The sequence below is a fragment of the Electrophorus electricus genome, chromosome 4 (genome assembly GCF_041902795.1).
Source record: "Electrophorus electricus isolate QZ-2024a chromosome 4, ASM4190279v1, whole genome shotgun sequence".
Lineage (NCBI taxonomy): Eukaryota > Metazoa > Chordata > Actinopteri > Gymnotiformes > Gymnotidae > Electrophorus > Electrophorus electricus.
In genome coordinates, this window is record NC_137500.1 from 25,090,667 (window position 1) to 25,112,463 (window position 21,797).

General features: G+C 39.6%; 5 protein-coding genes across 5 annotated transcripts; 2 read left to right on the top strand and 3 right to left on the bottom strand.

Annotated features, from left to right (window-relative positions):
- The first annotated feature begins 78 nt into the window (after positions 1-78).
- On the top strand, positions 79-2,885 carry tstd2 (thiosulfate sulfurtransferase like domain containing 2). Its single transcript, XM_027009636.3, has 9 exons — positions 79-415; positions 501-790; positions 875-983; positions 1,075-1,197; positions 1,350-1,455; positions 1,616-1,731; positions 1,825-1,983; positions 2,073-2,211; positions 2,339-2,885. Exons 1-9 carry the CDS (start codon positions 284-286, stop codon positions 2,557-2,559), a joined length of 1,395 nt encoding a protein of 464 aa, XP_026865437.2. The 5' UTR covers positions 79-283; the 3' UTR covers positions 2,560-2,885.
- Positions 2,882-4,885, bottom strand: atp6v0e1 (ATPase H+ transporting V0 subunit e1). The gene is made up of 4 exons (XM_027009638.3): positions 4,670-4,885; positions 3,942-3,989; positions 3,278-3,403; positions 2,882-3,185 (listed from the first exon to the last, which is right to left on the bottom strand). Exons 1-3 carry the CDS (start codon positions 4,768-4,770, stop codon positions 3,310-3,312), a joined length of 243 nt encoding a protein of 80 aa, XP_026865439.1. The 5' UTR covers positions 4,771-4,885; the 3' UTR covers positions 2,882-3,185; positions 3,278-3,309.
- A 484-nt stretch (positions 4,886-5,369) lies between these two features.
- Positions 5,370-8,055, bottom strand: rpl26 (ribosomal protein L26). The gene is made up of 4 exons (XM_027009637.3): positions 7,995-8,055; positions 7,110-7,282; positions 6,676-6,816; positions 5,370-5,536 (listed from the first exon to the last, which is right to left on the bottom strand). The coding sequence occupies exons 2-4, from the start codon at positions 7,275-7,277 to the stop codon at positions 5,408-5,410; spliced, it is 438 nt and encodes a 145-aa protein (XP_026865438.1). The 5' UTR covers positions 7,278-7,282; positions 7,995-8,055; the 3' UTR covers positions 5,370-5,407.
- Positions 8,056-12,172: 4,117 nt separating this feature from the next.
- On the top strand, positions 12,173-13,042 carry LOC113577127 (interleukin-17B-like). Its single transcript, XM_027009612.2, has 3 exons — positions 12,173-12,193; positions 12,318-12,655; positions 12,793-13,042. The coding sequence occupies exons 1-3, from the start codon at positions 12,173-12,175 to the stop codon at positions 13,040-13,042; spliced, it is 609 nt and encodes a 202-aa protein (XP_026865413.2).
- Positions 13,043-13,194: 152 nt separating this feature from the next.
- arsia (arylsulfatase family, member Ia) lies at positions 13,195-16,620 on the bottom strand. The gene is made up of 2 exons (XM_027009647.3): positions 16,045-16,620; positions 13,195-15,750 (listed from the first exon to the last, which is right to left on the bottom strand). Exons 1-2 carry the CDS (start codon positions 16,359-16,361, stop codon positions 14,358-14,360), a joined length of 1,710 nt encoding a protein of 569 aa, XP_026865448.2. The 5' UTR covers positions 16,362-16,620; the 3' UTR covers positions 13,195-14,357.
- Between the last annotated feature and the right edge of the window lie 5,177 nt (positions 16,621-21,797).

Genomic DNA, 21,797 nt, shown 5'->3' on the forward strand with positions numbered 1-21,797 from the left:
AAGGGGTCGGACTCAAAGAAACATATCCGGGGTATAAGGGGTTCGTATCCGGAAGTATAAAGCTCTCTTTCTCAGACAGGTCCGCATTGCATGGTGGTAAAATAAGTTTATAGTAAACGCTACATCTGATACACATGAGGTCTTCGTTACGTTGGTCGGTCAGTAAGGGTTTGTGTAATCGAGGTAGAGTGATGTAGCGTTTTATTGGATATGTAAAATTCTTTAACATGAATTTTTAATTCTCGTCGAAGTGGAAATTGTTGTTGAATGCATTTATACTATAATGGATAGTGATAACTTGGTAGAAAATATTCTTATTAATTTGGATGTAGAGAGTCTTACTCCCAAGATCCTCAAGCAAGAGAAATGCGAGTTTTCAACAACTCGTAAATGCTACTCTTATATAAAAAGGAGGGTAAGTTCTTTGCCATACTCTTGTCATCTATAACTAGCTACGTATGTCAGTATTTTAACTCAGAACTCCCTTCTCTTGCTTGTAGACCTTTGCAAAGTTTGTGGCAGCTAAGAGGGTCCTGAAGTCACCTTCAGATGCCACACCAATTTGGCACTGCTGTGACAAGACATTCTCCGACCCTACATCAATCCACAAACATGTCTCAAATGTCCATACAAATGAGATTCATCAGCTCACCACCATGACTCAGGATCTTATGCTGAGACATGCTGAGGGTGATGTATCAGTGCCTGAAGACCTGAGAGACAGTCTGTCAAATGACACATCCATGTGGATACCCAATACATGCCACCTCTCTGAGAAAGAGCTTGTGATGTAGGGTCTCCTTATATTTAACATAATAAGAACAATCCAATGTATTTAAATATGTGCTGATGGTGTCTTATTGTCGTCTTCCAGAGGCTCAGGTGAAGTCCTCCTGTATTACTGCTATTGCCAGATCAAAGATCCCAAGATCATTTATGATTGGCAGATTGAGCTCTGTTCAAAGCTTCACCTGACCGGCAAGGTAAATGCATTGCTTTTCTCAACTTGTCACAAAGAGCTGGAGGATGAGGAACTTTTCACAATTTACAGCATTGTGTTCTCTTGTCTTTCAGGTACGTGTGGCCACTGAAGGTATTAATGGAACAGTTGGTGGTACCAAAGTGGCCACAAGCCTTTACATCAAGGCAATGCTGTCGCATCCCATTTTCACAGTAATGCAACCAGAGGATTTTAAGGTAAACTAATACCAACAGAGTGATGATAGATAACTGTGTTTTACTGTATTCATATTTTAGTTAGTTTTCTAATGTGGTAATATATCCAAGGGGTACAAACCTAAAAGGTAATATAACTTGTACTTAAAATGTGTGTCTGGTTTTGCTCTTAGATCAGTGAAGGTGGTGCAGAGTGCTTTTCTGAACTTAAGGTTGGAGTTTATAAAGAAATTGTCCCAATGGGTGTGGATCCAGACACAATATCCTACAGATTAGCAGGTAGTATAAAAACAATTTGAAAAACCTAGTTGGGTGCATTGTGATGTCACTGGTATATACCTCGCATCTCAAAGCATCAATGTGTATTAAAGACTGTTATGATGAACAAAGTAACTCAGTAAGAAGCAACTAATTTTTAAACTAGTTTTTGCTCACAAAGGAACACACTTGGACCCTGCAGAATTTCACAAAGAAGTGCAATCTGTCCTTGAAGATGGTTCCTCAAACAGTGATACAATTCTTCTGGACTGTAGAAACTTCTATGAGAGTAAAATTGTAAGTGTCTTCTATTTAATGCTAAAAATTACTTCAAGGGGATTGTTTTTTTATACATCAACAAACGATTAATTAATCAAACTTTATCTACAGGGCCAATTCAAAAATTGTTTGGCCCCTGACATCCGCAAATTCAGTTATTTCCCTGACTATGTGGACAAGAACTTGGACCTTTTCCGTAACAAAAAGGTTCTTATGTACTGTACTGGAGGCATACGGTGTGAACGGGGGTCAGCGTATCTTCGTTCAAAAGTGAGTTTTTCAGCTCCAATATAAAAGGAATAGACAATGACATTTACTGTCTGTTTCAGGTATTCAATCAATAACATCCAATTTTGCAGGATGTATGTAAGGAAGTGTATCAGCTGAAGGGTGGCATTCATAAGTACCTGGAGCAGTTTCCTGAGGGCTTCTTCCGTGGCAAACTCTTTGTATTTGATGAGCGTTACACAATCTCTTTTAACAATGATGTCATATCAGGTATCAAGTACATACTAGCACCAAGAGATTAATCTGTTTTGCCCCTTACACTTATACATTCATGTACATGTCAACACATATAAGCAATTTATTCATATTAATTAGTGCATACCCCACCTATGAACAGATTGTAGGTATTGCGGTGTGGCCTGGGACCAGTATCAGCTCTGCTCTACAGACTTCTGCTGCCAGCTGGTCTTGTCCTGCCACTCTTGTAGGCAGAAGGGCTTTACAGCCTGCTGCTCTGTATGCCAAGCCAAAACGCAGATGCCCAGCTACGGCCGTGCCCACAGAGAAGAGTGCGAGTGTACAGACTCACGGCCCAGGATCCCTAAAGACATTTTATAATGACCATTCCTTGTGTCTTAACATGTGAAGAAGAATGCACAATGTTAAAGATGACTTGTATGTCTGGGAACATGGTATTTTCACTATCGTGCAAATTTGGTACAGGATTTTTTAAAGTAATTTTAGAACATGTTGGGTCTACATGAAGTTTTGAATATATACAAAAAAAATCTTAACTAGCTAGAGAGGTTATGGGGGGTTTTTTGCATTGCATTTTTAAAATATGTAAAATTCATATTTAAAATCTGGGTCTGCTATTAAAATTCTAATGATGTTTTGAATGAGACCTCTGGTAAAGGTTAAATAAATCTGCCTCCAGATCTTCACTTCAAATGTTTTATTACAGGTCTGCAGTTACATAAATACAAAAGTAAGAACAGAGAAGAAATACAACAGGGTAAATGTACAATCAATATATAGGTCCAAGGTTTCAACAAGGGAAAGGAAAAAGATAAAAAGTAAGCAAGTGTTTGTTTGTTGTTTTCTTTACAAGTCAAATAGGTAAGTATATGACTGTCTTAAAACACAAGAATGTTTTGCAAACAGGTGTGCTTAAAGTTTTGGGAATGAGAAATATGCTCTTTGTGAGAAAATGAATGGTTAATTTTGGGGTGGCAAAGAAGCATCTGCAGAGAGAAATTTGAACAGATTATAACGCATTTATCCCATTTAAATGTATTTCGCTATCATGAAAGGCATAATGTAAATTGCATGTTACCTGATGTAGATCAAGAATAGGAGACTACAATGCTATCCCCAGTGATAATAGAGATACCATATGGTGTCATTGCTCAGTGCTGGCCCAAACAATGGGTTCAGTTGTGCTAGAATAGCAATCAGCCAGCTAAATAATAAGAATAAAAATTAAGGATTAAATTAAAACACGTTACATTTTACCAAGGGATACTTTTAAACTAGGCACCATAAACGCAACACATACAATTTATGTCCTTTTGCAATGCAATAACTGCATGTATATTAAAAAAAAAGTGTTCTATCTTTGCTTCCTTCAACTCCAAACCTACACACACAAATGTGATGTTTGGCTAAATATATGTGCTGCCCACTTGTGATAACTTGACATGAAACATTACCCTGACCCTTACTCCCCATCTACATCATAAAAAATAAAGTGTGTGTGTGTGCGCATCCTTTTCAAGTCATATGCCACTACATAAATATGAATATAAGTTTGTGTTCATCATGATATAATCACAGCCCTGGCTTGTGGCCAACTGTTGGTAGACCATCCTTGTTCTGAAAATACATAGTGATCAATACCAGTGGACATGAACCAAAGCCAATGACTGAATTTCAACAAAAATATAACATAAGAGAACTGAAAAATCATTCATTCAGTTAGCTACAAACGTCATACTTACAACAGGTAGCAGCAAACTGCAGTTAAAACCAGCATGGTAACAATGACTCTGGAGATAAAGCAACAAACAAGCGATTAAAAAAAAAAAAAAAAGTGTACAAGAGCTTGTAAGTGATCCCTTTACATTAAACTCAAGGACTTTTAAGATGTGATCTGTCTGTCACATGATTCATGATGGGAAGGAGGCAAGATGATTAATCCTCCCAGCAGACCGGCAATTTCCACTTCTTTAATACAAATTCAAATTTATTCTCAATTCTTTAAAGTGGTGCTATGTATAACAAAAAATAGTACCGTTTTGGTTGCTGTCTAACATGCTTTTAGAAGTGGCAAAAAGTGTTTTAAATAGTTACAGACCATTTTATTACTAGCTACTTAACCCTAGTAGGTTATATAGATTAGATATACAGGATAGCTAGGTGAACTAATTTATAACTGGGCCTTTTTTTTAGTTTAATTCAGCCTACGCTGACGGTCACCATGGGCCCATCGCTAAGCTACGTAGTTAGCAGGCTTTCAAGAAGTATTCAGTAGAACTATTCAGAAGTTTTAGACATCCTTTTTTATCTTGTTTATCTGTTACTTCTTCCGCCCTGGAAAAATAAGTGTACTTTAAGAATTAGGTTTCACTGCAACACATACAAAAACTAAAACCAGTCAGCAACAAACTTATTTCACGCTCATGAAACCAGCTAGCAAGCAAGCTAGCACAGGATAAAATACACTTACCCCCTATTCGGTCCTTTAGGAACAAACCACGGACAAACTCCTCCAATGAGTCCCCAAAATAATGTCATAACGCACATTGGTATCACAAACGATAGCGCCATAGTTTTCTTTGCAAGCGAAGTACCAGGAGAACTGTTAAATGTAATGTTATCAGCTTCTATTAGTGAATTCACAAACTTCCCTACTTCAGCGTGTGAAAGCGGCAGATCACATGACATAGGCGGGACCACCCCTGCCTCCGACAGCCGGTGGTTATCAGCTACGCTTTTGGGTAATTTCAGGAGCGAATTTGAGTTTTTCTTTCTAGTGGTTTTTGGCAGTTCAACGGGAATTTAAAGTGATCTAAGTTTTCTTGCACCAAATCAGCATTCCTATCCAGAAGGTGAAGGTTAAAAAGGGTTACAAAGGTAAAAGATACTACACTCAATATGTAATACTTGAAACATGTCATCTTTGATAATATTCAAAACCATCATATATTAATCAGTTTCAGCCCAGCAGTGAATTTATTTGCCCTCAAAGCAGCGCGAGTTCCCGTTTCTTTATTTTAGGTTATGCAATTCTGTAAAGTTGTAATAGATTTACTTCTGCTCACATATATGGACAATTTGTGAATACCATAAAGTTTAATGTTTGTCTCAAACCATATAGTTTCCTCACATCAACATGCACAAAGCCCACAAAATGACAAACTACAAAACTCTTTTCAATTCTTTATTTTTTAGCAAAAGGTAAAGTTCACTCTTGCATTTTCTCAATGGTCTCCTCCTTGTATTTTCCCTTCTCCTTGCCATCTTGCCGAGACTTGGCTTTGCGTTCCAGGATCTTTTTGCGGTCTTTGTCAAGCTTCAGCCTCGTGATCACGACCTTTAACAAGAGATTCTCAGTTCTATTTGTACATGAACAATCAACATGTAGTCACAAAGTCTTTGTTGGGACTCATTTTCCCCAAACACATCAATGCGCCGATCATGTCAACTATTGGTGCCCAAAATTACAGACAAATCATGCATGACAAATAATGTACAAAACAATGTAAGCCAGGGGACCAGACAGTAATATTTTTAGATTGATAGTGGTCCAAAATGTATATTAATACATTTCTATATAGTACTATACAGTGACATTGGAGGATGCATTTCCCAAAACCTTTAGAGCCAGTTTCAAAGTCCCCAAAAAAACGAATTAGCACTAATTCTAAGTACTGAATTTGGGTGCACGACTAAGTTTTACTGATATCCAGGAGACCAGCTCTTAGAATAAAAAGGCCTGCACTGTAGAGCAACCATTACTTTCAACACAATGACACGTCACATTACACTGAAAGTTTTGTTTGTGATGGAACCTGTCACAGGACGGGATAAAAAAATATACTAAAAATCTGTACTGATTAGAAACTGATGCAGCATACTGTGATGCTAATAAGATCTTTGCAGCCAAATAGCTTCTGTATCTCAAGCCCCCACACAAAATGCCTTCAGATAAAGGCATGCCCATAGCCAGAATTGTGGTGTAATGTGAAACTGATTTATATGCCTTACACAAGTCCATCATTATTATACTAGAATTGGACTAAATCATCATAAGCTAAGCTGATAGCTACTCTCCTCTTCATAATTCTAGCCTGTCAGATACTGTGCATTAAGCAAGCACACATTGTAAATGTATTGTTTTATCCGTCACATTCCTGTTACTAGTCGACGAGATACAAAGGTGATGGAAGGTCAACTTTTGCACATCGACTAGCTCAGGCTTGCTCCCAGAATTTCATTTACAGATCTTCAACAAGACTGCCACAAGGAGAGTGAGAGGTGGGAAGACACTGGCAATGTCCATGTTTGGGTTTTTTTAATCTCTGGATTAGACATGCATTTGAATAAGAAACTATGAGTTCATTCCTCAAAAGTGGCAACCAAAGCCCCACAATACCTATGCATGTATGCCTGTATATATTCATGTACCAGAACACAGACGAGAAGTCAGCTGCATAAGCAGGCGTTTCATACCTTGCTAGGGTGGATGCCAACATGGACTGTTGTGCCGTTTGCCTTCTCACGCTGCACACGCTCAATGTAGATGACGTACTTCTTCCTGTAGACCTGCACGACTTTGCCAATCTGCTGGCCCTTGTAGTGACCTCTGACAACCTGTTCACAACAGTGCAAAACAAAAGCACAAGAGTTGTTAAACCTAATAACAGCACAGTTTTTTAGTTTTAGACAGTAACTGCATCCTCAATCGCCAGTGTCGAGATGTAAGCCAGGAGATTTTGTAGGTGCACAATGATACAATCCAACTGCAGTAATGGAGCTTCTTTCAATCCAGATGAAGCTATTCCTTGGGATACTGAACACTTTTCAGATACTTAAGCCAAGCCATCATTTTAAGACTGCACCCAATGCTAGTCTGAAACTACAGCTGACGCAAAGCATGGCCTTACCTGGACTTCATCGTCCTTGCGGATGGGCATGGACCTCACGTTGTACTTCTGGCGGAGTTCTTTGGAGAGAGGTGAGGACATAATTTTCCTGCGGATGTGTGAGGGGGCATTGAAGTGCCTCTTTCGGTTCTTACGCCGGGATGAGGTTACAAACGGGTTGATCTTCATGATGGCTACAAAGCCCAAAAGAAAGAATGAATAATCAGTCCACAAAAGAAAAGAGATAAAACAGAGTACACCAGGAAAGTTACTTGCACAAAGACTCAAATGATATAGTCCATGGTTAGCTATACACATGTAACCAAAACTTTACTATTTAGCCATACATTCTCAAGTTATAGCCAACAACGTCAAAAACGCCAGGTACGTAACAAGCAAGTACTTTACAATTACTGGCACTATTCTAAAGTACGGTCCTAACTAAAGATATTAGCACTACAGTGCACTGCTCCATTTAAAATACGTACAAACCATCTTTACAAGTAGCCAGTTAGCCCACTATAGCGTGAACGCAAGCACAAACGTGACCCGCACTAGCCAGAGAGAGCAGCTTTTCACCCTTACAGAACATAGGCACAGAATCCGTTTACATTCCACCTACAGCGTGTACATATTGGATGTCTGTGTTCGTAGAACAGAAACTAACTGGTCCATTTTATCACGAAGAACACTGTCAAGTGTGCAAACAGCAAGCTAGGTCTGGCCTTCGATGAATACATCGTTAATTGTCCCATTCACACAACACTCATCCAGAAATACTATAGCCTTAATAATATGTGCGATATTCAGAATTATCAACTTGTGATTTGGACCAGAAGTACGTCCACATGAAGAGGATGGACAAAGATACATCTTAAACTGCACCACCAACAATTCTTAACCTACCGAATATGCCGCTATGGCCGCCGGAAAAGAGGCTTCAAAACTACTTCCGCTTGAATTAGTTGTGCCACAAATATCGCGATATCTTCGTTTCAACGTGATCTAAATGTTTCCCTTTGTATTAAAAGAGGCTGAGATTGAAAACAAATTCATTGTATTAATATTTATGAAATCCCACTAATACTACAGTGGCTACTTCACATTTACTTCACATAGCTATATAGGTTTGCGAGTTGTATAGGTGAAATCTGTTTGGTTAATCTACGGCAAAGTTCAAACAAAATTGCTCATGAAATGAGATGCTTTCAGATGCAGCTCCGTGAACCGGAGGCATGCATCTGGCTCTGGGTTACGTGAAGTCTGAGAGGGCCAGAAGCTTTACAAATACTACTGCCCAGCACGGGGCTTCTGGCCTCTCAGGGGCTTTGCCCAACTGTAAATGAATGGTAAAATTATTTTTAAACTATATCTTTGTGAAGAAATGAAAATTGTTTTAAAAAATGTCACAATCTAATTTATCTTCAGGGTAAAAGAAAGGGAAAATCCAAAAGAAACATTTAATAACTAAAAATTATATTAAAAAAATAAAGAAAAAAGAGATAAAATAAAAAAAGTATGAAACAAAAATATACCAAATTTAAATACATTTCTATTAGCCCATCATTTGGCTAAATGTAGGTCTATAATTACAGAAATAAATATATTTTAAACTAATGAACCCCTTTCAATATTTCCTATTTAAAATGTCAAAAAAGTATCATATGGCAGCATAATTTTAAGGAGTGTTAAATGAGTAGACAATAAAACACAGACACATTCCTTACCATTTCTCAATGTGGTATAAATGTTAAAGTTTGCCCCCTTTTCTGAGTCCTTTAGCCTCATATAAGATGAAAGTTAATACACTTTTAACAATAATAAAATAACCTATAACCTGCTGTAACCTATAACCTATAGCTATAATGACTTACAGCTAGTTCGCTTGTGAGAAGAACAGCATGCTAACATGTTAACTAAGTTGACATAAATATAATTTCCTCTCTAACAATTATTTATGTTCTTTAAAAAACAAATATACATTACATCTGAGTACTTGTATTAAAAAAAAATATTCTTTCACTTCCTGTTTCATTGGGGTATAAATATGAGGTGACACATGCCAAACTCTTTTACATATTAAAACAGTAAGGTCAGAGAATACCTTTGCTCCCATGAAACAACAAACACTAGTACATGGAGTACACAAAATCAAAATATAACTGTTTGGCCACAGAAAAAGCACACTGGTGGATTTGTGTCAAAAGGCTATGCATGTGGTGGTAAATATGTGATGCCTTGTTCTGTCTTCATCCTGTTTAAGGCATCCCTGACTCTGTCTTTGATCCAGTGCCATTTAAAGTGCAGCTGCCTTTGCTAAGGGGAGCAAGCTGAGCCATCTTTGAAGCTCCCAATGTGATGATAATCCATATCATTCTACATTAAAATGGCTCACAAACTTCAACATCAATCAAGCTTTTAAAACGGTGTTCCCAGTATTCATGTGTAGATGAAATTAAAAACCTGAGTCCACAAGTGAGAAACAAATATGCTAAGGAGAGATATTTAGTATTCATTAGTGGTTTAATATTTAATGCTAAGTGTCCTTCCACTTGCTCCAGCAGGAGAACACTTTGTGCTGTTATGCCGGGAGGAGTATACAAAGTATGAGATTTAGTGGTGCTAAAAACTGTGAAATATATGTTTTTCTTTTATGCTAAAGGTCTTATTCTGAGCAGTGGTATTGCAATAAATTTACTTAATTTTCTTAAGGTGCTTATTACAGAAACTTTTACTAATGACAAATTAAGTTTAAAAACATTCTCTGTAGCACACTTATTAACTCAGTCTCGGATATTAAAACAATTTGAAATGATTTGCATTTTCTTTTACTATAGCCCTTAACAAAAATAATCTAATAGTTCAAATACATTTTGGAAACCATTTACCGTTAGATAATAATTCATGAACTCAGGCTAGTAGGAGGGTGTGTATTTTTTGGTGGACGGTGTACCGTCAGCATCGGTATTGGCGGTAGTGGATAATAGCTAAATATTCGAAAGATGGAAAAAAAACAAATATATAGTTTTGCAGTTAAAAGAGTTATTCAAAATAACGGCCAGCTCACCCCTTTCTTACTTTCACGCATGTCAGAGGCTGAGCACAGGCCGCCTCCTCCCACACCTCCCACCCAACCCATGTAATTTTACTATACATGTATTTTTTTTTTTAAATACACAAACTTTATTCGAATTCATTTTAACATATTTATTATTTGGTCTTAAATTTACATTCGACAAGCAAATCCCCAACAGTACGTTTGGAGGTAGGATCGCAGTCTGTTATTAATCAGTAACGCCACAAAATGGACATTTGAGCAATATCACACGAACCGCAGTTTGAACACTTGGCAATGTTCATGTGTAGCATCGAAGTGCAACACATGGGAATGGCAGAAATATTCTGTGCAAACCGATGCTGCGTTCTGTTTTCCAACATGTCTGGCGCCGGGGCTGCCTTCATGATATGGCAGACGAAATAATTCTGTGGGGCAGTTGCAGATTTTCGGATAAAATCAGTGAGCCTCTGCGACTTGGATGTGGCCCATCTCTGCTGGACCATCTCTACTGGTCTTTCTCCCAAATCATCCCGAGTGTCAGTAAAACCCACGTTGTTATTGTACCCAACAGTTCAGGGCAACTAGCCTACTAAAACGTCACATCCTTATCTGTAGGTCGGCAAGGGTCCAGAAATGACGATTTTTGCTTTAGTTCATTATGTCTAGTAGTACTGTGGCAAAATGTTCTTTCAGCCCTTCACTTTGAGGACTAGATATGACATTTACTGCGTAGACAACGACAGTTCAAATGTCTTTGTTTTTACTAAAAGCAGCAGGGAACTGCTTTCTGGATATGTCTAAAACTCTTGCACATCGAAAACATGAGATTAAAATGGTACCTTTAGCTAGAGCCAGATTCAGGTGCATTACAATCAAGTCTCCGATGACTAAAGCATTTTCCGAAGTTGCGCGCGAAATTACTAACCAAGAGTTAATTTCTTTTCACTTTCACATTTTCAAATTCCTAAATGCAGTTTTAAATAAACAATTTTAATTTAACTATAATAAAAGATAACAAGGAATACAATTAGTCCCAGCTTTTGAATCACTAGCCTATACAATAAATGCTTATAGTTCACTTCAAAAACGATTTGGATGCTTGTGACATTGTCATGGTATGACATTTGGGCATTAGGTTGCATGTAGACTAGGCTTTATTGTATTTTGTCTCACTTGAGACAAAAGTTGTATTTCTGGGGCAATTTCTGTTTTAAAGATGGGCCTTAAAATCTGTTCTTTTGAAGCCGAAACTTCACAAATGAATTGCACTAACCTGCCACAAAGGCAGGTGCTCATTCTTTGGACATCTAAATGGGAGCTATTGAAATCATGAACATGGTAATAATAAGAGGATCAAAGACAAAACTTTGGAAGGTTCACATCCGTAGTGTCTAGCACCATTCTATAAGAGGGAGTTACCGGAGTGCATCTGTAGACCTTCAAAGTGTTCCTTGTTTGCCTTGTGTGAACAGGTTTTTAGAATGTACTGAAAAAGAATTGAAAGGCGTATTCAAGTAAACAGGGGGAAAGTCAGACATGGATAGTACAATAGACCACTGATTATTCAAATTTTCTGGGCCAGTTATACTCCAAAAAAAGATATTTTCTGAATATTTTCAGTTAGCTCAAGATGTATCATTTTTTCACCCATAAACGTTTTTAAAAACGAGAGAGAAGTTATTTTAATTTAAGCATTCTAATAATGATACTGTCATCAAAATGCAACGACAGAATCAGTAAAAGTATGAAGGAACGAGAAGTTTTTGTGTTCCAAAATGTGTCATGAAAGATATTGTGTCCTTCTCTTTACCATTTGTAGGCCAGTGCATGCTCACTGACTATTATGTTTATGTTTCTGGCCACACCTTGAGCTGCCCGGCACAGGTGTGTCCCTACCTGTGACAAAACATCGTATGTAGTAGCATGAGGTTATAACTGATTTTGCGAAGTTCCCTAGCCAAAGAGGCATGTCATACGTGCTTGAACACCCGTGTCAAATGTCATTATATTGACCTAACTGGAAACAATGGGCAAATTTTGGAATGAGGTGAGTTGGACTGGCTTCTTTTAAAATCACTTTGTCTGTTTTGCTGGTGATTTGCGTGTAAAATGCGGGAGGACGTTGTAGTTCAGACGATCAGCTCGATCCACTAGTTAATTGTCTTCAACAGCTATTAATGGTCCTGGTGGTGGCGAATATTTTGGCGTCAGCGGAGACAAGGCGCAAAGAGGGAAAAGCACAAAGACACAAAGTGGACAGCCAGCAAGAATCGCATCCGCAACGAAATGGTTCTTCCCTTAGAATTCCGCTGGATCCAATATTAGCAGGCGACGACACGACGGAAGCAGGAGAATTGGTGTCAGCTGCCAGGGAGATGGACTTTGATAGAACTATAGGTGACATGGTGTCCCAAGTAAGAAACAATCCAGCTCTAACCAAAAACAAATGCGTGGTGGATCGCCAGCTTTGGATGTCCAACAGTCGAAGCCTTTCTCCATGGTCATACAGGTAAGCCCAGCATCCTCGTACTAATATCAGTTAAGCCAGAACTAGAGGAAAGCGTTTTCGTAAATCAATCAAACAAAAACGCGTTTGTAATGATACTGTTGCCTATGCTATTTTCAAACCATCCCACATCTAAACAGAATAAATCATGACGAGAACCGCAAGCCAGTGGATATCCCAGAGGCCAAATGTTCCTGTGCAGGGTGCATCAATCCTTTCACCATGCAGGAAGACCGATCTATGACCAGCGTTCTCATCTACACCAAGATACCAGTACGCAGGCTGCTGTGCAACCGACCATCCAAGACAAGGAAGAAAAAGAAATGTGTTCGCCGTTACAGAACGGTAGTAGAAAGCATTGCTGTGGGTTGCACATGTATAGTAGGGTGAACGGTACGAAACAACCTCTACAAACTTTCTGTCCAAGTTTATTTTTGAATTAATGCGCACACTATTTTATTATCTTATTGACTGTTCATATTCAATTTACTAAAATAAACCACTTACAAAAACACAGAAACATAGGTTTTTTTTGTATTTATTCGTCGATTCTGAAAATCGTAGACCTACACCAATACTGATGTATTGATCATAATTGCTCACTATGTCTAAACAATTAGTAGATCCGAATACACTAAATTCATGATAAAAGACTATTCTTAAACATGCTTTGTAACTAAGTTCAGTGTGAACAATAATGTCCGAAATGATTACTCATAAATCTCATTATTATACACGTTAGGGTTTGCGCTTTGCTCTCTAGAGAAAACCGCTGCACGTTTGCGCTTATTAATACCACGTAACCACTAGAGCGCAGTCTCTCCGTGGAAACTAAGCTACATCGGTTTCAATGCACATGCAACATCCAAGCATATTCATTCATTCTTTCATTCTCTCTCTCTCTCTCTCTCTCTCTCACACACACATACACACACACACACACACACACCGACCCAAATGTCACGTGTTAATCAGTCGGATAAAAATCTTCCTCAAAATGTCTATATGCTACAAAAAGCACCTCACAGCAAAACTTCTAACATAGACTTCAGCATGCAGCATGGTTCTAATGGTTATCATATAGTCCTACTTTTGGCTATCCAGAATAATGACTTATTGTGATTAATTAATTAATTAATTAAATTGATTGGCTGTAATACAAAGGAGGTAACAGAAAGAAAACTACAAAAAAGCAAATTACAATCACTGAAAAACTTAGTTAGTGTATGCAGTAACATACAGGCATATAATTGAGAGAATATGGCCATGAGACATGAATATGTGAATAAAGGAATATGATCTCTTATTAAAAAGGTGTCAGGGTACAGCCCCTCCTATTAGATTCCTCCCCATATCTGAGTGACATCTTGGTGCGTACGTGTGTGTTCTTTGCCACGCCCCTCCCTTATTAACGGGTCCATGTGTCACGCCTGTCCTTTGTTATCGTCCTTGTTAACGTGTGTAGGTTCTGTTTTGTTATTATCCTATGTCTGTGTTTGATCCCATGTATCTTGTGTTTTCAGTTGCCGCTATATGCATATACCGTTTAACGTCTGTCGTGTTTTGTATTGTTCATGTTCAGACGGCGGCTTGCTCTGCATCTTGCCTCGCCTCTCTTGTTACAAAAGGCTAATACCGGTTGCTACAACAATGAAAAAAGTCTCTATAAATATTATTTGATTCCTTTTCATCTTAAATGTCCCACTCATATCCTATTTGACATAATCCTTGTGTTCAGTTTCCTAAAAAAAGACCTCATCTTGCAGAATTTCTTCTTTGTGTTTTTGCGCCTTCTGGGGTAAACTTGGTTTGAGGAATCTGCTTCCTCATCCCCGGCCCAAGGGCCCCAGGCACCCCCGTTCAGGCTTGGGTCTGCCCTCGGGTCCTCCGCTGGGTAGCGCACAGGCACGGCCGTGCGGTTATAAAACGCCAACCTCGCCAGCAGCTGCTTGACCACGTTTGGCCGTTGCTTTCCCAGGTCATGCCGCTCATATGGATCTGCTGTGATATTGAACAGCCACACAGATTTGTGTGACTCTACGTGCCGTTCCAGGCTCCACCAGTCCCCTGGGAAGCTTCCCAGCACCTGTGGTGGCGTCCAGTCTCCGTACCCTGGCTCGCCTGTCAGGAGTTTCCAGTCACCCACCCGGACTGCTGCTTGCACGGCTGTGTTCCAGACACCGAAGCCGGCTTGCAGGGAGCCATGGCGGGCGGGAACATAGAGCGGGTCAATGTTGTGCAGGATCTCCAGACGTGGGGACTCCTTGCCCTCACTGATGGTCTCCCACATGTCATAGCCATCCAGCCCCTGCATCTGAGACATGTTTCCCCCCGCTAGGCCCACCAGTGTTGGATACCAGTCAGTGATGTGGACCAGGGCCTTGCTGACCTTCCGCCGGTATCTGAGCAGTGGGCTGTGGACAAACCCCACCCCCCTCACACCCCCCTCCCAATAAGTTCCCTTCCTGCCTCGGAGGGGCCAATTGCTCCCACCAAAGAGTGGCTGCCCGCCATTATCAGTAGAGAAGATGATGACGCTATTTTGGTAGTAGCCATACTTTCGCAGTGCATACGTCACGTTCCGTACCGCCTCGTCCACAGCCGACACCATGCCGGCATACTTGCGCCGTGGGACATTCCCCATGCTCCGGTAAGGGTAAATGTACTTCTTGGGAGTCTGTAAAGGAGTGTGCACAGCTTGGAAGGACAGGAAAATGAAGAGGGGCTGCACGGATGGGTCATGTGAAGCGAGAATTCTCCGCACCCTCTTTGTGTAGAGGTGTGTGGAATATCTGCCTCCCTGCCCCCATGCCACTGCCTCACCTTCATGGAGGTCATACCCGCACCTGCCAGGCCTGTCGCAGGAGTCATACGAGTAGTAGTCCACGCTGCCTGTCAAGGAGCCAAAGTAGGTGTGAAAGCCCCGGCGAGTGGGGAGACAGTCACGCTTGTAGAAGCCCAGGTGCCATTTGCCCACCATGTGTGTGGTGTATCCAGCCTCCTGGAGCCGCTGTGGCAGTGTGACCAGGTCAAAGGGCAGACAGTTGGGCTGGCGGGCCCGGATAATCGAATGCTGAAGACCAGTGTGGATCTGATACCTGAGGGCAGAAAAGAAAGCTGTTACACAGGTACATTATGCAGAGGATTTTACTGGAAATAATGAGGACGATGAAGAAAACTAAAATGGAGTACTAAATTGCAGAAACCACACACAGCAAAATCCTCAGAGTTAACATTTACAGTCTTCATTTGTATCTGAATTTAAGATCTACAGATGATAATTCCACTAGGCATTTCGCTGTTCTTAATAATCTCTGTATAATATACAACATAATTAAAACCACTTCAAAGATCAGGATAATTTTAGTGTTAGAAAGCGCGTTTGAGCTTACCTGCCGGTAAGAAATTGACTGCGCGAGGGCGTGCAGATAGGCTGAACATAATAGTTCTCCAGCTTCACTCCTTCCGAAGCCAGTTTGTCCAGAGTCGGCGTGTTTATGTCCGAATTATGGTACCCAATATCGTTAAAACCCAGATCATCCGTCATGATAAAGATTATATGAGGGGCTCGGTAGTTAGACGTCGTCGTATCTCTGATGTTCGGCACCGATTCATTTTCAACCTGATTTGGACTCGTCCAGTCCCAAGAAAGGTAACCCAAACTTAGCAAGCTCACCACAGAAAGACCCGCAAAAGCCGACACTGCCATTACAACTACGTGTAGCTTTTATCAAAGCCTACAACAATTTTCAATCATTGGTCTACAGTTTAGGTAAAAACAAGCTAGACCGGCTATTTCCATCATCCATCTTACTGAGGTTTACATTGTAAGCAGAAAGCCTTGCGCATTCAAGGCTTCCCGTTCCTTCAAAAAATCCGTTGGCTTTCGAGGATATATATTTCCTAAAAACCTCTCTCCTTTTTCACTGGTCTGTTTAACTCCGCCCGTTTAATCTTACCTGAAACAGGCATAATCGGGTCAGATGCGGTGTCGAGAGGTCCTGGAATTGGACAAAAGCTTAGGTTAACTGAACGTAGAAAATGCATGCAGTCTGCGTACATATGTAGCCATTAAAAAAATTATGATCTAATTTCAACATTCCCTATAAAAATGCCCATTGTAAGAGGCTACTATACAGAATTGTTTATGGTTACTTTAAACTGAAGACAGCAGTCAAACCTTAACATTTTATACCATCAGAAAATGTAGTTCATGGTTGTTCAAATACAGACAGGAAGCCTTGTCCTAAGAACTCATGTTTCGAGCCTTTGGGGGCTTTTGCAGGAGCAGGAGTCCTCACTGGGCTTCAACAGAGACCGTGTTCTGCTGCACAAGAGTCCTCTTTATTGGGCAGTGACTGTATGTATTGTATGTGAGTAGGACCCAAAAGGCTCAGACCAGGTAGAAAGTCAGACTGTATCGTCCCACGAAGCCCACATAAGTTCAACAGATAAGATCTCCACTAAAGAGTGACATAAGGACACACTGTATTGTACTCCGTTTATTCTACAGAATTAGTGTTATTTGATAATGGCTTCATGTGAATGGTGGATTTGCCAAACAAGTCTAAAAATCGGAATATATACATTTTCTGTTCATGTAAAGCTATAGGCATGTGCTGTAAATGCAGGAAACTGCACAGTGATTTAACACAATTAAAGAGGTCACTAACTTGTTTTGGTCTGTCCATCTCCACATTCCTTGATTTAAAAAGGACAGGAAACTGCTGACTGATTTAACAGAGACGTGCTCTAACATCTTAAAACAGGTGGAGCCGAATGAGGAATGGAGTGGTCCTGAGGCTTACCACTCTTTGTTTACCTGTGTGATCTTTTCCAAGAGTGGAAGGTAGAAGCCACAGAGAGGCATGGAGTGGGTATCTCAGCACCCATTTGGAATGCATTACTCAAGAAGGCATTAGAAACAGCAGTGGGCAAACATGCCAGAGCGGGTCTGAGATGGAATGTGATACTCCACTGCACATCCTCTCCTTCAGCGTATGTCTCTGTCCCTGGAAAGACTTGCTCAGCTGAGTGAGCAGACCTGGAGTGACAAAATTCACAGGGTATCGGGTTGCTTGGTTTTTTATTGTGTTTGTTTTCATTTCTCTGAAATAAACAAATCATACAAAAAGTAAACAACATTAATACACACAATTTGTGAGCCACGTTCTAGTCATGCTCCACCCGCATGCTCTGTGTGCCATTGGTGGCCTTGAGAGGGTTTCACACTAGAAAGTAAACATTACACTGCCATGGTTCACATTAAGATTTATATCCCACAATTTATATGAACCCAGAAAATGTCTGTTTTAAAGAGAAATTCAGTCCTGAAATTGAGAAGTAGCATTTTGTTATGTTTCTAATAATATAATGCTAAATATATATGCTGTAGTGTTTATGGAGAAACATGCCCTCATAGTAGACCTTTTACGAAAACTCTTCTACCCCTACCCCTACCTCACAGTCATGTTAAAGGTTATGTGTGAATAATAAATGTGTACTTTCCTATCTATTTATCTATCTATTTATGGCTATTTGGATTTTGCAGTGACATTCTTTTGGTCATACTCTCCTAGGTCACAACAACCACTGTTTCAATAGTGTGACCAACATGTGATGAGAAAAGAAAGCTAAACAAATGAAAATATATTTTCTAAACAGCCTCGAGTTAGAAACAATCTGTTTGATCTTTATATATTGCACATAACTTTTTAAAGTGAGATTGAAGTTGAAAACCAAGTCCAAAATCATTTTAGCTGGCCGCTGATAATACAACCAAGACTGTTAAAGAAGTCTCTCATGAAGTGTGCTCAAATCACATAAACTGGCATGAAAACAGAACTAAAAGGTAGAAATTGGGCCATTTCAGATTCAGCTCGTGTGTCTAAATGAACTCTAGTTAATTTATGCAACTGTGTACCACTCATCTAAGACAGTACCTCAAAGACTTTAATAAAACTCAGAAATACACAGATCCAAGATAATGTTTTTATTTCACTTCATTTATTTGCTTATAGTCCTCCATGAGCTGCTAAGAAATTCCAGTATGTCAATTATTCACTCTGTTGAAAACTCCCAACTCGCCAAATTCTTTTCTTCAGTAGTTGCTTATTCTTGTTGCAATGTAACGGAATTCAGTTCAGTTCAGTTCGAACCATATAAGCCATGTTAAGTGACACTGTGACACACATCAGATTCAGACATCTGAGACCAGGCTGTTAACGAGGAAGCAGCAGTGACAGTGACAAGGAGAACTCCCTGGTCTCCACGCTGGTTCTGAAGATGCGTACTGCTAATCATAGAACCAGCGCATCAACTTCACGCCTGCAAAATTGAGTTTTCCTTCTGCAGGAACAGATTAAATAGTTACACTGTCAATGGTAACAACTTCATTATTATTTGCACGTTTGGAATATAACAATATGCTCATTCAACGCATTTCATTGTTATGGATTTATTTTTTTTGGCTACATGGCTACTTAACACCTGGTTCTTTGTACTCCCAATCCCTCTTTACTGACTTAGCAATCCTTTCTCCTCACAGCCATAAGCACATGAAAGGGAGTAATTAGAGTAGAGCTGCAAGCACAGTGAGGAGCAGATGTTGGGCTTGGCAAACACAGAGCATCGTTACTGAACAGCATTGCTTGCTCCTGCTAACACTAAGCCTTTTCTTATCCGGTGCAGCACAGCACTTCCCGAAACTCACCACACCTTTCACTCACACTCACACTTTGAGACTGTTGCGCTGTTTTTGTTTTCTTTTTTAAAAACTGATATCAAATTTGCAACTTCTTGCACAAAGTGGATAACTATCACTTTGGTGGGGTACTTGCATATTTCCACCTCCCTGTGAGTAATTTTTATATTTCTGTATTTTTAGGAATGGAATGGAATGCATATATGATGCCATATTAGGAACCAGATTTCTTTTGGAATGGGACATGTGTAGAGATATAAAAAAGGGCAGCCTTTCCTTTCCTGTTTTTCCTCGCCATCACTATATATTTAGGTCTGTGTACACATACGGAACTATGTATACATTCGTTTGAGGCATGTTTGTATGCTTTTGCAATGTGTATGTATGCATTATATTTCTCAACCTGACACATCAAAGACGAGAGTGAAGGTTCTGCAGCCAAACACAAGGTGAGTAGAACAGGTCCCAGAAGCAAAAAGGTTATACAAGATCCTCAGTTTACCCGTTATATGAATCCATTTTTAAATGACTATTGTTCCTATCATGCCGCAACTTTTAAAAATAGAATATGAATTAACATGTATGTATGAAATTGTATTATTAGCATTATTAGCAAATATAGGTTATGACATTAACAGTGTGAGTGGAGTTATCTAGTCGAAAAAAAAAAAACAGATTAAATAGTTGGAGTACAGATCCTATATATGGAGGGGTGATAACTTGAAGGAGATTTCGCTATAATGGAAAGAAGAGGAGACTGTTTTAGCATAGACTTGTTCCAGATTTGGGACATTGAAAGTAGTAGACATTGAAAGACACTGAAGAAAAGAAGAGGACATTGTAGATGATAGAGAGATACATATGCACAAATGAGGGGGTCAGCCATAAAGGAAAAGAGGCAAGTGTGGTCAAGACTGGGGAAGGTGTAGAGAGGACATGTTCAGCGGAAACATCATTGTCATGGAAGTAAGGAAAAAGTTAATTATAAGGAAGATGGTTGTATTTTATTTTGAGCAGAAGAATTTGAGGAATGCACAGTCGTTTATAGACAAAAGGGAAACAGAAACATGTTTATAAGTGAAACCTGAACTAGAAAAACCTACTCTCTCAACACACACACACAGCCAGGGAATGGCTGATGCAGCATAAGTTTGATTCTGGAATACTTCAGGTGAATGAGTTAATGCTGCACACATGCAAGCCAACATGCACGCACTCATGTTACTAAATATTCATCAATGATTATATGATTGTCTTTGTTTAAAAAACATTTCAAAAACATTTTGAATCTATGTTTCCATTTACATTCATGACCATTTCAGATTAAGAAACTGAGACCAAACTCATTTTGTATTTCTGAACATCTCTATGTTTTGATTGGAAAGCAGCTGCTTTCCCCCCTTATTCTTATGAATGGAGCTCTTTTACTGCTTTGACCCTCTGGTCACCTACCTCAACCCTCCTCAGGTGACCCATCTAAAACATTAGCCCCACCACAGACACACAAACACACCAGTGCAACACTCCCCTCAGTCCCCCACCCCTAATACTGCACTAATACTAACACATACTAGCACTAAAACACCCCAGCATTTTCAAGACCAAACACTACTCCCATCTCCAACCAATACTGCTAAAAGCACCACATACAGTCATAATTCCACACACATGTACACAAATGACCATGAGCATACACTGCAAACATGTGTGCCCAGAGACCTCACACAGGAGTTCTCACCATCCTAACTACATCCACACATTCACAAAGACACACACACACACACACACACACACACACACACACACACACACACACACACACACACACACACACACACACACACACACACACACACACACACACACACACACACACACACACACACCCAGCCCCAGGATATATGGTTGTAACACTCAACACACACACCCTCCACCCCTCCTTCCTCAGAATCTAAGCTTGAAGGCAAACACACCTGTTCCTGTTAAATACGTCAAATCTGGCAAGTTTTTTTTTTTTTTTTTTTTTAAAGCACCAGATGTGTGTTTGGTTGAAGGAATATTTGTTTGTGGTTCTACAACGACAGTTTCAGGAAAGGATTTTAAACATGATAATCATGTACACAATAGGTTACTTTTAAACAACTGAAGTAAAATGACTCCATAACTCCATAAAGGGTTTTGCAATATTTTAAAATTTATTTTACACGGATCCCTAGACCATGTGAGAATGGTCTGTCTGCAGACACGCATTACCGCATTTTCAGACCCTTACTATAAGCTAATTACAAGTACACCTCTAGTGGTTCATTACAGAATTACAGTCCTGCCCACTTTCTTTCTCTTACGATAGAATTTTAATGTAACTTTTTTTTGGTAACATAGTCGATATTAGCGTAATATCCGTGTTTTCAAGTGTATGTGGGGCGGCAGTTTAATTTTAAT